General features: G+C 34.1%; 1 protein-coding gene across 1 annotated transcript in view; it reads right to left on the bottom strand.

Moving 5' to 3' along the window:
- The window catches only part of ProRS-m (prolyl-tRNA synthetase 2-like protein, mitochondrial), an 87,237-nt gene extending 71,902 nt beyond the window's left edge, over positions 1–15,335 (bottom strand). The window contains exon 1 of the mRNA XM_035350978.2: positions 15,186–15,335. Coding sequence (XP_035206869.1) covers positions 15,186–15,199 — 14 coding nt within the window. The 5' untranslated portion in view covers positions 15,200–15,335. The remainder of the gene's footprint in view (positions 1–15,185) is intronic.
- Between the last annotated feature and the right edge of the window lie 1,360 nt (positions 15,336–16,695).

Below are 16,695 nucleotides of genomic sequence, written 5' to 3'. Positions count from 1 at the left end.
TAATCCTTATTTAATACAATCAAAAGTCGTTAATACGGACGCCACCCATAATCCGGACTTCAAAGCTAAAATCTTTCTGCGCATGCGCGTAATACTTTACACATGCGCATAATACGTATAACGGACGGTATAAGCTAAGCTAAAATTATCTAATTACCTATTTCAGTTAATGTTGCAGATTGAGTTGTTCCTTAATCTTCGAATTGGATCCGGCTTATTATGTTTTGCAGACTGTTAGAGCAATTTTATAAAAGTAAGCTTGAACTTTCAATTATGTCAAACAGAATTTCCTGTTCTGGAGCTGCCAAAGGATCTACAAAGCGAAAGCATGTTTCGATTTCCATCAAACAAAATATGGAATTGCTGCAAAAAATGGATAAAGGCATATCCTTTGTTTCTCTAACCATTCCGAAATCTGTTTTTTAATTTCACGTTGCTCTGCAGGGGAGAAGAACGTCGTGGCGCGCAATGAACTGGAAGTTGATCTGTCAACACTATCCTTACCTTCGTATTTCATCTCGATGTACTCTGTCTTTGATATGATTTAAATCAAATTCATTATAAATATCACGAATACACATCAAATAGTTTTCTGGTTGCAATTTTCTAATTTCGACCATGCGTAATGTATGCTTTACGCATGCACGCGTTGAAAGAAATATTTAATAAAGTAAACAATAAATATTAAATTTTTTTTGTAAATTTTGATACCCTTTAGATCATAATTGTTCTTTGTTTCATAAATTATGGTTTCATATTTTTAATTTTATAATTTCTGCATGCCATCTTACCAGATTTAAACTGATGACCTATAATCCGGAATCGCTAAAGTCCCGACGAGTCCGGATTAAATTCAAATTTGTATTTTAAATCGATAAACATGCTTTCTTTTCATATGTTAATTACAGACTTAACGACTAATATCGACTGTTTGGGGATCTTCCTAAACAAAAGGTGCAAAAACCACCAACTTGCACCTGATGAATAACTTTTACCTTTTCATCTGTAAAAAAATCACCAAATTGCACAAAGGTGGGTTTGTTAACATGCAAGTACTTTTTATTGGCTACAAATTAATTTCTGTTCAAGTGAGTGAATCTCATTATCGTATTTTCCTGAAAAAGAGGCAGATCTCATTTTTAGGGATTTATTATATTGATTTTTGCCCCAAAAGATGCAATAGGGTTGATTTTCAAGGAATATCTTGTCAAGGATTTCAAGGAATATATTGTCAAGGAATACCTTGCATCAAAACAATTGACATTTATAATACTCTATATTTATTCAAACATTCACATACAAGAATCTATATTTGTTCATTTATTCAAAAACACAAATTTATAATTATTCAAGTATGGTCATGTCATTTTCTTTTGGAACTTTATCACTGAACTGGCTTGAATTTCTTGAGAGTCCATTTCCTATAGAATCGCTAGTTCCAATATCTCATGTCTGGCAATAGCATGACGAGCTCCCCAAATATGCAATTTTTGTCCATTAGCATGTTCATAATGCATTGACACATCTGTCAATAATTATACCCTATGAGTTCTTCACTCAAGTCCCAATCTCTTGCAGTTAGCTTCACAAAGTTTCCATGCCAATGTTTCTCTTTTCTATTTTTAATGTAGTCACTGATTACTTTGGCCAGATACTCCTTGAATGGCTTGTTTATCACAATATCAAGAATCTGAAAATAAGCAGTCATTCCTGCAAGAATCATTACTTGATCTATTTCTTTTTGCGCAAATTCTTTATTCCTTTAGTGCATCACTAGTTGAATCTCAAACTTCTTTGACCACATTGTAAAACAAGTGACAATGCTAAATCAACCCATTTTCTTACTGTTGCTTAAATGCATAGATTTATTCATTTTGAAGGAAAGGTGAACAAGTGACTTAAGAACATAAATGTCTAAACCACATTCAAATTTATATTCCTCACACTTAGTGATGAGTACAAGTAGGGCTTCTTTTTGTCCAGATGAATTGACAAAATACAAGGTGCATCCATAAAGCAATCATACAAATTAAAAGACCTAAAGATAAAATAAAAATGTGAAAGAATAAATGTAAGTTAAGAAAAAGTGACATCTCAATTCTTGTTAAAGCCAGTTTAAACTGGTTATTTTGTCATCTGCATATCAAAACCCCACAGGTATTTTCATTTATAGAAAAGACATGGTACGAAAACAATTGCTTCATGACGGAACATTATAGCAATAAATTTTGTTACAAATTAGGTAAATCTGCTACCAAAACATTAGTGATGATTCGAACAGTACATGGTGATGCTTCATTACCAAGAATACTAGAGTATGAGTGGTACAACAGCTTGAAATGTGGGTGCAAAAGCACTGAAGATTAACTAAAGATAGGGTTGCCTTCAACTTCAAAGAAAGAGGAAAATTTGGAGAAAATTAATTCTTTGTTAAAAGCTGACAGGCATGTAACAACCCAGACAGACTTGGGATATGCAAAGAAATCCTCTGATTTCATATTTTATAGGTTAATTTTAATTGAAAATAAGGAAAGTTTGTGCTTGATTCCTGCTTCTAATTTTGACAAAACAGTAAAAAGAATACAGAAAAGTTTGCTGTGAAGATTTGCAGACTACTGCAAGACAGGACACTTTCTTATAGTGTATCACAGGGAAAGACGAGACCTGGTGTCTACAATATGAACTAGAAACAAAAAGACAAGTGCACAGTAGAAAGGACCGTCTGCTTCCATGCAAAAAACAACACAAAAAAGCATAGAAGTAAAAAATTAAAGTCTAAGGTAATGCTGATCGCATTTTTTTATTACATAAGATTTATTCGCTATAAATTTGTCTCTGAAATTAATTTATCAGTATTTTCACGAACAGGATGCCCCTCAACTTCAAAGAACGAGGAAAGTGTAGAGAAAATTTGTTCTTTGGTAAAAGCTGATACATGTGTAACAATTCAGCAACTTTCACATGCGCTTGGGATAAGCTAAGAAAGCTGTAAGTTAATTTCAATCAAAAATCTGAAAATTAGGAATATTTGCGCTCAGTTTGTGCCTTGGGTTTTTATAGAACAGCAAAAAGAAGATAGAAAAGCATGCTGTGAAAACAAAACAACAATTTCTAATGTGCATTTTTTATGTGTAGTTTTCTTTCAAGTGTATCATAGCATTAAATTACAATATGACCTAGAAATAAAAAAACTAAATGCAGAGGGAGAGGACTTTTTTATTACATAGGGCAATCAATTATAAACGAGCCTTTATTGGCTGAGCATAGATATTGGTACTTGTATGTGTTTAGGCAGATGAAGTTGTTAGGTGGGGTTGCCTAGAGTAAGGGAACCACATCATCTGGCTTGTCCCATGATTTATTTAGAAGCCCTTATGATGAGTGACAGGAGTACCGCAGACTGCATGCTGAGTTCGGGGAAGCTATCCGTCCATGGTCAAGAATGAAGATTTAGTGCAACGAATTCAAGCAAGGCTGTGAACATGTTGCGAATCAAGGTCATCCCTGTTGTCCTCGCACCAGTGTAAGAAATGAAAACACTGCTTAGTGAATGGGATCAACACTGCATAGTGCTTCAAATTTCAGAAAAACTTGGTGTCAGTTATGGAAGTATCCAATCAGTCATCAGAAAGCAGGTTTCAGAAAAATCTCAGCTCGTTGGGTTCCAAAGTTACTGAATGGTGATCAAAAAGCTGCATGAGTTTGGATTTCTCGACTGCTTCAAACTTGTTTTCAAGAAGAGAAAGCTTTTTTCCAGAATACTGTTACCTGTGATGAGATATGAGTGCATCATTACACCCCCAATCAAAGCCTGCAAGCATGAGTGGAGGGGAGAAGGAAAAGCAAAAGAAACTCCATGAAAGCCAAAATTTGATCCTCTGCGGGAAAAGTGTTGACCACGGTGTTTTGGAACTGGAGGGAGTCCTACTGGTGAATTTCTTACACGGACATCAGACCATCAATGCAACTTGTAGAGATATTAGGATATTTTCGAAGCAGAACACGTGAAAAATTAGCAATGCCCTCGACGGGACTCGAACCACGGAGCTCTCGAATACGTGCCGAGTGTACTAGCCATTACACCACGAAGGCATGCCGAAGTGGGAGAAGTAACCTTATATACTCCTTTTAAGGGGCGACTGGGGATTATGGGACCTAATCACCAAATCCTGGTGGTGGAGAATCACCATCTACCACCTTTTTTAGTTCGGGTGCCATTGTTGAAGCAAGTCGTTTCGACGCCAGGGCAGTTCGACGCCATATTTTTTCTCGTATTTTTATTTATTTTTAGAATAAATATGAAGTAATATGACTGATTTTTATTTATTGAATTAGCGATTGTTTGCATGCATATTTGAAATAAATATATGTGTGTATATGTGTGAAAGTGTTCTATATTTTTTTTGTGTCCCAGATTAGTAAGAAGCCCCCTCGCCAACGTCAAGGCCCCAAGGCATGAGGGAGGTTTTTTTTTTTTTTTTTTTAAATTTATTTCCCAAAACAGCATCAAAAAGGCAAAATACACAAATGGTAAATAAACATATGGTTACAAAGAAGTTATATTGCAGACAAATATAATTACAGATAAATAAGGTTACACATAAATAAGATTACAAATAAATAAGATTACACAATTATAAGATTACATCACAGAACTGTTACTTTAATTCTCATATCAACTCGCAGATACCTATTCCGCTTGTGCGGCGGTTCATCTCCACGCACAAACTGTTTATAACATTGATCAATTGATTTTTGAACACGTCTGAGACCATCTATGAATTTCCATAATGTGGGGTGTGAAACACGAAATTCGGACTGTAGACGACTATGCGCTGCTTCTGTGAAATTATTGGTGCATCCTTCGTTATTTAAAGTTCTAGCATAACATGGCCACATTTCTGGTTTAAAAGTAGGATGAAGGCGACGATTATTTCTCTGAATCCTTCCAATGTAATAATCTTCAAAATAATCTAAAATTGGGATTAACTCATTAGGTAAATTCTCAAAACTTTTAAAGCATTTTCAAGTTCTTCGATAGGCACAAAACTTAACGCATGAATCATATATGCATAGAGAGCAAAATTAGCATCAGTATTATATCGTTGCAATAAATGGAATTCTGCTAATTTGCACTTCATATTTTTCACAAGGTGGAACAAGCACCCGTGAAATTCTGCGTTTGAAAATTTGCTTGAAAAGGTGTTAATTAAGGCAATTTCGAAATTTAAAGAAATTTTTTTCCGCTTAAGAAGTGGCCAATTGTCTTGAATCCTTTTAATCATGCATGTATACATTTTTTCGCTTGCCGGGAAGAGGGCATAAATGATTGGCAATATGAAACCTCCACGTTTGGCCATAATAACAAAAACCTGGGAGAAAAGATGTGGTGCTAGACTGAAAGTTCCATCAACATAAATTTTTGTTACACGGTGAATCCAATCCCTGACACTGTCTTTTCCGAAAATTAAAATTCGGTCTTGATCACCTGATCCCAAATCGCTAATAACAAAATTTTTGTTATTTTTTCCGTAATATTTATAATTTTTTGGCAGTTCAATGGAAGCCCTGTAAATCAGTTGTGACGGGGCTGCATTTATGTCTTTTCTACATCATTTAATAACTAATCTTACAGCTTCTCTACTTGGAAACTGTCCTAATGCTCCAACAGACAGCTCTTATGTTTCTTCAATGCGAATTACAGCGGAATTTCTTGTGTTTCAACAGCCTTTCGCTTTATTGATGTTAAAGTGTGGACAACTTCCCCGCGTGCTGCATTTCCTTCATGAGCATGATTGCGAACAAGTTTTAAAAATTCACCCGTAACTGCATCAGTATAAATTCTTCTTTTACATTTATTGTTTTTGGAAAATTCAACTTCACAACGCCATGATTTTTTTGCTCCATTTTCTATATATTTATTGAAACAGTATAAATATCAATCATGCTCATACTTTTCTTTACCTCTCTTAGTCATATATTTTCCGCTTCCAGACATTTCTACGGCTGCAAGTGCTAACATTGAATTAAAAAATGTCGACTCGCGTCCAAATAGATTACGGGGCTCTTTAGAGAAGATAAGAAATGCGCATGTGTTGATAATTTCAATAGATAACGACAAATCATACTCAGAGTGAGGGATTATATACTTAAGATGACAAATATTTACTTACAAGTTAGGTATGTAATATTGTCAAGTGCATTTCCAATTCTGGAGTATATTTTAGCAGAGAAAATGAATTCTGTGTCTTTCTAAAAAGTAATCTATTATAATATATATTATCTCGGGCATATCGCATTTATCTGAATGATGATGCAAATTTATTTTAAAAATAAATAAAAATACGAAAAGTATGGCGTCAAACAAAAGCAAAAAAAAGTATGGCGTTGAACAGACCTGTACCGGCCATTGCAGAGACATTAGGATATTTTTGAAGCAGAGACATGAAAAATGAGCAATGCCCTTGCCGGGATTCGAACCACTGACCTCTCAAATATGCGCCAAGTTAGAACACGAAGTGATTTACTCATTTGAACAGGAATATGGCCATTACACTATGAAGGCATAATAAGAAGGCAAGAGAAATACCTTATAAACTTACTACTGCAGTCTCTTGGATAAGTTAGACTTCAATGTGAGACAAGAGAGTTCAAGATCAAGTTAGTGGTCAATATGAGGATCAAGTTAGGCAAAACATAAGACTGTCCAATCTGCGAAGTGTTGAACCTCCCCAATAATGCCAGCCCCACACAGCAAGTGTAATGCAGCAGAAACTGGTGGAAATGCACTGGAAAATGCTTGATCATCCACCTTACAGCCCAGACTTATCGCCATGTGATTTTCAAATGTTGGAACTCTCAAAGAGGAGGCAAGCGATTTGAGACCAACGATTAAGTGAAAACACTCATGTGCAGCTTATTAGATAGCCATCCAACTTTATTCTATGAGAATGGAATGAAAAAATTGGCAAAATGTATCATAAAAGGAGGAGATTATTTAGAAAAATGATTTGTAGAAATGTAGATGTTTGCTATTAAATAAATTTTGTTTAAACAAAAGGTTCGTTTATATTTGATTCACCCTTGCATAAAGGACTTAGTCACCATGAATTTGCCCTTGAAAATCAATCAGTTAATAAGTATTTCTACAAGGAGGTTGTTATTGTTGTTGCAAGGGGTGAAACCCTCGGCCGTTCGGGCCGGAACAAGTTCAGTCATCAGGCCTTAACAAGCCAACCCCTCAAAGGCTCAAGTCTGCAAGGGGGTTCTTTCTCAATTAAGAAACACAATAAGCAGGGCAGTTCCTAGCGGGGGTGCAGCTGGCAAAAGTACGCAGGCGGCAAAAATCAGGGGTAGCTGGACTCTTGTGATACGACTAAATATTCTAAATTCATTGTAAGTACTTGTCATATGTTAGTACTTTTTATAAAATTTGCCATGTGTAAGCTCTTAGTGAATATGAAATAAAATTTTTATGACTGATTGAGCATTTATTTTAAATGTAGGGCGGAAATCCCAGGAAAGTACGCGGACAGCCAATGGCCTAGGAACGGTTCTGATGATAAGGAAAGTTAGAAGGAACTTTTTGATTCTGGGCAATGGCTTTTTTTAGATGATAATGCTAGACTCCCTACAGTTTTGTCTGAACAACAGTAAGATACTGTTGTTCAGACAAATCATTATCTTGTATCAGCTTTGTCTGAGCAACAGTAATAATTCAGTTTCGATATTAAATCAAATGTTATGTGCATTTTGTGAATGGTTAGTTTCAATGATGACCTGAAAAAACTGTGAAAACAATTCAACAGACTTCTCTTATACTTATTTTGAAAGATATAAATTTATTTGTAATTTAATAATCTTTTCCTAATTTGTAAGAAACTGTCCAGTTCCTTTACGGGTGCACCTTGTGAAAGTAACACATGCCCTTTTGTAACTAGTACAGCAAATAAAGATTGACAAGGCACCCTTTTGATCAATTGTTGTTTGAGATCCTTAACTCATAAATACTGCAATTTCATCCATAGCAATTATGTTGAAGGGCTGTACAGTAAAAGCCCAAATATCTGGATTCAACTAAATGGAATATTTTCAAATTTTGAAATTTTGTTTCCTTCACTTTTTACAAAAAAAGGGGGGATAAGAAAATTAAGCAAATGAGAGACTTGTAAAGTGCATATAAAATTACAACACAGAACAAACAAAAACTATTGCCAAATTGTGCGACATAGTATTAACAATTATTCTTGCATGTGGAAAATTATTCCATCTAGCCAGAATATGCATAAATGCAAAGAATGACTAAATATATTTCTGAGAAAAAATTATGAATAGGCTACACTTCTATTTATTTTGTTCAATTTTTTATCAGGCCATAACATTTATTACATTATTTTTGAAGTTGATTTATTACTTGTACACCATGTTAAACATTACTCATGCAATCAAACAGGGAGAGGAACAAACTTTTTCATGCGAAATTATATCGGCTTGCTACAAAATTTTCTACTAGCTGAAAATGAAACCCAACAAGCAAATGATGACCTTATTTGTAAGAACAAAACATGCCTACAAGGTGTTGAAACATTCATGTTTCTATAGTATTGTGTTTCTATAGTATAGTATTGTGCAAATAAGTTTCAAAGTATAGTAAAAGCCCCATTATCTGACTTTAAACTAACCAGAAGATTTTAAAATTTCAGAAACATATTTTTTTTTTCTTTTAATGAAATACTAAGATAACAAGAGATTTGTAAAACCATCATAAGCGCATACAGGACTATGATTTGGAATAAACAAACTGTAACCAGACAATGATTTAGTGCTAATGATGGATAAGCATTGCATCACAATACAATTATCACGAACCTTGAAGAAAATAGGCTAAGTAAGTGGCCATAGTGTGTAGTCCCCCATATCAGGAATGAGACGCTCGGACTAAAAGCTTTACTACAGTCAATAGTCGTTAATTCGGACACCCATAATTCGGAATGATCTATAATCCGGACATCAAAACGAAAAACTTTCTGCGCATGCGCCATGTTGACACATGCGCAGAGGCGTTCACGCGTGAGCGTAAGACCTTTTACGACTGCGCATATGAGTGTGCGCAAGTGCAGAATACGTTTCCGCGTGCGCATTTTATGTATAATGGACGTATAAGCTAAAATTATCTAATTATTTATTTCAGTTAATGTTGATGATTGCGTTGTTCCTTAATTTTCGAATTGCATCCGGCTTATTATTTTTTGCAGACTGTAAGAGCAATTTTATAAAAGTAAGCTTAAACTTTCGATTATATCAAATAGAATTTCCGATATATATTTGTTAATATGTAAAGAATCTAAAGCGAAAGGATGCTTTGAAATCCGAAATCTGTTTATCAATTTCACGCTGCTCGGCGGCGGGCGCCTAATAAATTGGAAGTTGATTTGTCAGCACTATCCTTATCTTCAGCGCAGATGTTTTTATTTTATTTGGCTTATAATTCCTTACCAAATGTAGTATTTCATCTCGATATGCTCCGTCTTTGATATGATTTAAAACAAGTTCTTCGTCATTATAATTCGCTTCCGATAGCAAAGAAAAGTGACAGAGGTTATTGAAAACAAAAAAATTTCGATTGACAAATTAGTCGGTGTTCTTGACACAGCAATTATAGGACTTGAACGGCGGAACTTTGTAACTGAACAAGAAATTATGTCTGTTTAATAGAATTAAAGAGAAAGTATTATCACATGAAACGAAGCAAAACTTAAACAACTTACATTGAAAGAAATGTTTAATAAAGTAAACAAATAAATATTAAGCTTTTTCTTTTTTCAAATTTTGATACCCTTTAGATCATAATTGTTCTTTATTTCATAAATTACGGTTTCATATTTTTAATTTTAGAATTTCTGCATGCCATCTTACGAGATTTAAACTGATGATCTATAATCCGGAAAAATCGATAATCCGGAATCGCCGAAGTCCCGACGAGTCCGAATTAACGACTTTTGACTGTATAACAAAAAAACCTATCATATTAATATCACATAACGTTTTTAATTTTTAAATTCAGATATTTCATGAATCATGAGATTATGAAATTGAGACCTTCTTCAAATAAGATTCAATCCAATTCATAAAATCACTATATGCTATGATGCATTTAACCATAATGTACCATAATAAAGTTATACAGTACAAAGTACATAATCCGGACGTCCATTATCCGGACCACAAACTTTACGCATGCGCGTAATGAATGTGCATACATTTCGTGCGTATGCTTTACGCACGTGCGCGTTGAAAGAAATGTTTAATGAAGTAAACAAATAAATATCAAGCTTTTTTTTTTTTTTGTAAAATTTGATACCCTTTAGATCATAATTGCTTTTTATTTCATAAATTACGGTTTCATATTTTTAATAGTATAATTTCTGCATGCCATCTTATTAGATTTAAATTGATGATCTATAATCCGGAAAAACCTCTAATCCGGAATCGCCGAAGTTCCGAAGAGTCCGGATTACGGACTTTGTACTGTATTATGCAATTTCAGTGTAGGATGTGTAAGACAAAATAATTTTAAATGAAATTTACATACATTTTCTAGAAAGATTGTCCATTTCGTCTGCTGTTATATGCACATCCTCTATAATTCAGTAGCCCTAATATACTCAAAAGGGGGTGCGTTAGTACACCTAACCCATCGCTGTATACCCTAGAAACATTTCATAATTTGGCTAAAAGGTCTACTACATTGGCATGTGGCAACTAGTTGGCCTATATGTGCGTTGAGCATTCTACAGTGGAATTTAGGTGGCCTGTCGCAAGCAAAACAACTGGAGATGAAACCAGTCAACTACTGATCAAGTTGCATAACTAAGTCAAACTATTAAAGATTCTTTAGATAATAGAAACGTGATGACAGCTGTGTACATAGATCTCAAATCCGCTTTTGACTCTGTTTGGAGGGAGAGGAAGGTTTCTAAGATTAAAAATCTCAGGATAGGTTCCAAGATACTGATATGATTCCATTAGTTCTTGGGCCAAAATAGCTGTAGGACATGTTATGGAAACATTAGCACAAAATTTTTTTATTCCAAACTGGATTGCTGCAGGCAGCAGTTAGCAGTTGCTACCTTTTTAACACCTACGTTAATGATCTGATTCTGTTACTAAATTCAGTTGGAGTCAAGTGCCTGTTGTTTGCAGATGATTCTGTTTTATAGACCCATGAAGCAAAAAAGAATGCTAAATTCGAAATGATATGTATTGAAGAAAAATCACCGGATGTTTTTTGAATTAGTTTCTTTGTTCTTCATTCGATACTTACATGTTAACACAACTACCTTAGCAGAAGTCATAAAATTTTCAGAATGCGCAAAATTCTGGCAACCAATCTCATAACAATCCTTGCCCACCAGCAGCCAAGTGGTAAAGTCGCTGAACACTGGCTGTTTGGTCTGAGGTTCGATTCCAGCAAACGGTCTGGCTGAATGAGTGTTTTCATGGTTTTCCCTACGTGTAACATGTATGCGAGCCAGTTTTCCTTAGAAAATTCTCCACAAAGAAATCCCTCCCCTTTGGCAGATAGCCTTCGAGGCTTTGCCATAATCACATAAACCAAACTATAACAATCCTTAATTCAAGCAACATCGCCATTCTTGTATGTATTCTTTCTGATGTATTCCAAGTTCCAACGGTTTTCATAAACAATTTGTGATATTTATTTCCTTGAACTTAATTTTAATGAATTTGTGGAAATTGTCAACAATGGAAAAAAATAGGTGAAATTTCTGCAGGAATATAGAATTTTGCTGCAAAATCTCTAAAGGGAATAACGGGAAGATGCATATGGTAGATAGCTAATATTGCTGAGATCTGTGTGATGCTGAATTTCTACAATTCTCTGACTTCTTATTAGCAAAAGAAGATCCCTTTGTATTTGAGGAGAACAGTGGAAGGGGGGAATACAGAAAGATCTGGAGAAGAATGCAAGTTATCTTTTTTAATGTACCATGTAATCTTTATATAACTTTGAATTTTAAATTACTAAAATATGTTTTATATTCACATGCTGATAATGTTTGCTAACTTAGGATAAATATCAAAAGTTGGGAAATCTTTTTTAAATGTCATGAAAACCACCAACTTGCACCTGATAAGTAACTTTTACCTTTTTCAGCTGTAAAAAATTGGCAAATTGTGCCGAGGTCATTGCACTAATACGTAAATATCATCATTCAAATGAAAATATTTTTACATCATTATTTTTATCGACATTTTGGTAAGGCAATACAGGTTACTAGCTAGGACTTTAGCAGTGTACATGGATAAAGTCAAGAGTGTGTGTGCAATGTCATTTTTGTGCAATTCTGGGATTTTTTTTTTTTTTTAGTGAAAATAGGTCGACGTGTACATGGATGATACCGTGTATGTGCAATTCTTAGAAACGCGGCAAGCAGTGGGCGATTCTGCACTTTCCGCTAATCTTTGGAATATGGTAACAGGTAGTTTGGCGACATTTTGGTAAGGCGTAAATGTTACTAACTAGGACTTTAGCAGTGTACATGAAAAGTCAAGAGTGTGCGCAATGCAATTTTTGTGCAATTCTGGGATGTTTTTTTAAGTGAAAATAGGTCGACGTGTACATGGATACCGTGTATATGCAATTCTTAAAAACGCGGCAAGCAGTTTGCGATTCTGCACTTTCTCCCAATTTCGCACCTAATCTTTGTCATGATTAAGCACTTTTGTTCCATAAAAGTTCTAGCATAAGCGTAAGGTAAAATCCTAGTATACGGTGCAGCCTTGGCGCGATTTTGAAAATTAGCGCCAACACCAAAAATGACCCAAAGAACGTTTATGTATATACTATACACTATATATTATCACTACATACATACTATATACTAATTGAAAAAGAAAATGTAAAGTTAACTGGTGTATAACTATATATATATTCTTTGAATGACCCATTTACTACTCATCGTATATGTTTCGTTTTTACTGCTCATCATAAAGTCGCCAAAAGAAGCCAAATCCCATATGATACTAGGATTAAACTAAGCGTAATTTGGCTAGCAGATTGTTGGAAAAAAATGTTGAGTAAAAAAAAAAAAAAAAAAAAAAAAAAAAAAAAAAAAAAAAACATGCATTTACTTTGTGAAAACAAAATGGGGGTTTTCATCTGCAGACAACCCGTTGGCGCTTCGGGAAAGAATCCGTTCGCGCCGTTGCATTTTTACTCGCCAAGCTCACGGTTCATCGACGATGAGCAGAGCCGTAAATGTGATATTTTGTAAACATGATTTTTAGTGCATGTAAATTCAAGTTAGCAGACAAAACAAGCATATGGTAGTAAAAATTCACAGATAATAAGCATGTAGATGTAAAACTAACCAGTTAAACGTGATATACGAAAATAAATTTGAATTAAATTCAAGTTAGCACAGAAAAGAATATATTAAGCATAAGACAATATATAAGCATTTATAAGGGAAATAAAAATTCATTTAAAATTATAAACTAGTATTAATGTATTGAAATTAACCGGTTAAACGTGAGAAACGAAAAAAATTTGTCTTAAATTCCAATTAACACAGAAAACAATATATTCCTTACATCAGCAGTGGTTTGCTAATTTTGATGACCATGGTGATGCATCAAACTATTCTGTCATCTTAGATAAAAAATAATAATTTTTTATTTCAATTTAATCATCTATTTATGTCACACATACCATCCTCTGACAGGTCATTGTTAAAAAAGCATTAACAATATATTATCTTGTTAAAATTTTACGCCATAAAAATTGATTTATTCTCTTAATTTTAGATGACAATAACCAATAATAAAAATAAAAGCATTATTTAATTATTTAAAATGCACATGCATATTTTTGCGGCCTACGGAAACAAATTATTTTAGAGGTTGGAAACCTCATGGGTCTTAGAGCTGTTAATAATTAAGAACACACAACGTGAACAGCCGTGTTACAAATTAGCATTCACCCGTCCCGCCGTATTTTCTTCCTTTCATCCCGAACCGAGAACTGGTCTCTATCTACGAAAATATTTCTATCTATTCGTTGCTAAAATTTCAGAAAAAATAATAATAAATAAGAGAAGAATAATGTAAATCTGCATATGCGAACAACAACAGTGATATTTCAACAAAATGAACGCAAGAGAAATGGTTGCAAACTTCGAACAAGCGAAAACGATAAATCGGCTGGGTTACCTAGTTTGAACTATTATCGCCAAAGTTGGCAATGTTTACATTTACCGGGTTCTCTGCGGAAGTGCTTCCCAAAATGTCGTCCAAACAAAAACTCGCAGGTTGCTGTAGCAGAGTTGGTCGCCAAATTTTCGCCATCACATCACCCAGTTACCATAATCCAAAGATTAACCGCACTTTCTTCCAATTTCACACCTAATCTTCATCATGATTAAGCACTTTTGTTCCATAAAAGTTCTAGTATAAGCGTAATTCGGCTAGCAGATTGTTGGAAAAAATGTTGAGTAAAAAAAAATATGCCTTTACTTTGTGAAAACAAAATGTAGTCCAAAACAGAACTAGCAGGTTGCTGTAGCACGGTTGGTCGCCAAATTTTTGCCAAAAAATCGCCAAGTTACCATAATCCAAAGATTAACTGAGCAAGGATTTAAATCTGAAGAAAATCGTTTTTTGGGTAAAGTGCAGAACTTATTTGTCTGGCGCTTTTTATAAGAGTAAGAAAAATTGGATTTTTGTCAATTTTCTTTGACTTTTTAAGTGAAAATAGATCGATGTGTACATAGAACTGATATTAAATAAAGTCATTAATTACATAAAAAATAGGAAATTCTCATTAATTTACTTCAAACATCTCATTCCATTCTAAACGGGTCATTTTGGTGTAGGTGACAATTTTCAAAATCCCGCCAAGACCGTACCCTATACTAGGATTTTACCCATATGGATTTATAAAAGAGTAAGAATATGAAATTTACGGTTTCCAAGATCGCCATATCATTTCATCATAATCAAACAGCTAAAGAAATCTGCATTCAATAATTTCAAAATTTTTAAGCTTTTAGATATTAACTAGACTAAGTTATATGAGAAATGCAATTAAATGAGATAAAGATCCCCATTTCGCATTGGGAAACCAAAACAAAACAGATTAATTTGACATGTGAATGAATGCTTACCGCGCTTCTTTCATATTTAAACCGGAAATGTTAGATATTGTAAACAAATGTGTGTGATATTATCCGTAGAACTAATCTTCTATATTCTATCTTTCTATTGGTCAAAAAGTCTTGCTTCTTGCAGACACCACTGACTGACAGACAGACAGACAAAGTAGACAGATGTCTTGTTTTGCACCCGCTAAGTCTTTCTGCACCGATGGGCGAAAAATCAAGCATAGGTGCGAAGGAAAGGTATATAGAAAGAGGGGCAATTTCGTATTTGAGGAGAGTAAAAAGGAACTTCGTACATCTTGTACGAGTTCAAAAGGCCAGGAAGAAAAGATGGGACAAAATAAAATTTAAAATAAATGGCCCAAAAATAATGGAGGGAAAAAAAAAAAAAAAAAAAATTACTGGGGAAAAAACAAATATTGACGGTGTTAAAATGCTTCGTATCAAGGTATTTAGCATGGAATATAAAGTAACATGTACGCTTGCATCCTGAGATATCAACAAAGGTCATCAAACAAAAGTATATATTAATTTAACCAAAGTAACTTATGCTACTTTCATTCTCAACATTTTCATACATTTTTCAAAAAGCAGCAGCAGACTAACAACATAGAACCATATACAATACAAGACCACAACCGCACACACACACAAAAAATATATATATGTATATATTTATGTGTGTAAATTACTGAGTATATGTATTAAAAACACAAATTAAACAGTATTTATTAATTTAACTATCATAATTTATTACAAGATTAATTATTTTACTATCATAATTTATTACTAGTTAAATAATGTTAATATAACACAATGAGGCACACTGTTATTTATATAAGCTCATAGTTCTAAAAATTCATTTAAGGCGGTGAAGAATAAACCATCCCTTACATATGGACATTTAACAGATAGCAAAAAACAGTATGAGAAAAAATCGGTGAGGTATAATATTATTTAAAGGCGAAACTATATTCAAGCGATCTAGAAAGAAAAGAGAATCCAGAAGATCCGAGAGGAAAATAGCGCGATGCCCAAATTATTCCTCTCATCCCCAAATTTTCCCTCTCTCGAGATTCCTTAAGGGCTTTGTAAGTGTTGACAGACGTGAACTGATAACGCTGGCGTCTGTTTCGAGTTGATACACAAAGGAAGCCACAAGCAATGGCAATTTCAAGTATTTTTTAATGCTTTAAACTGATGAAAAATTAAGATTTATTGATTTAACGGCACTTATTTATAGAAATTTGATTTAGTTTAGATGAAAGAAAAGTACTTATCTTAAAATTCCAGGCTTTTGGAGTACATCCTTACATTGTCCGCTGTTTTATTCTCGTCAACATCGGAGCCGAAATTCATTGGAATGATATAGGTTTTGTAGGGGAAAAATAAACATTTTTCAAAGAAATTTAATTGATAATCACCAAGAGGAAAGGAAATATTTTCACTTTTTTACGGAGCGCAGCGATCGTGCTGCCGCTTGCCACGGTGATCACACAGAGCCCTCTCAGACACC

Source organism: Stegodyphus dumicola, chromosome 9 (genome assembly GCF_044657685.1).
Source record: "Stegodyphus dumicola isolate Sdum_Otavi_A_Nest chromosome 9, ASM4465768v1".
Lineage (NCBI taxonomy): Eukaryota > Metazoa > Arthropoda > Arachnida > Araneae > Eresidae > Stegodyphus > Stegodyphus dumicola.
This window is presented reverse-complemented; position numbering and strand designations above follow the sequence as displayed.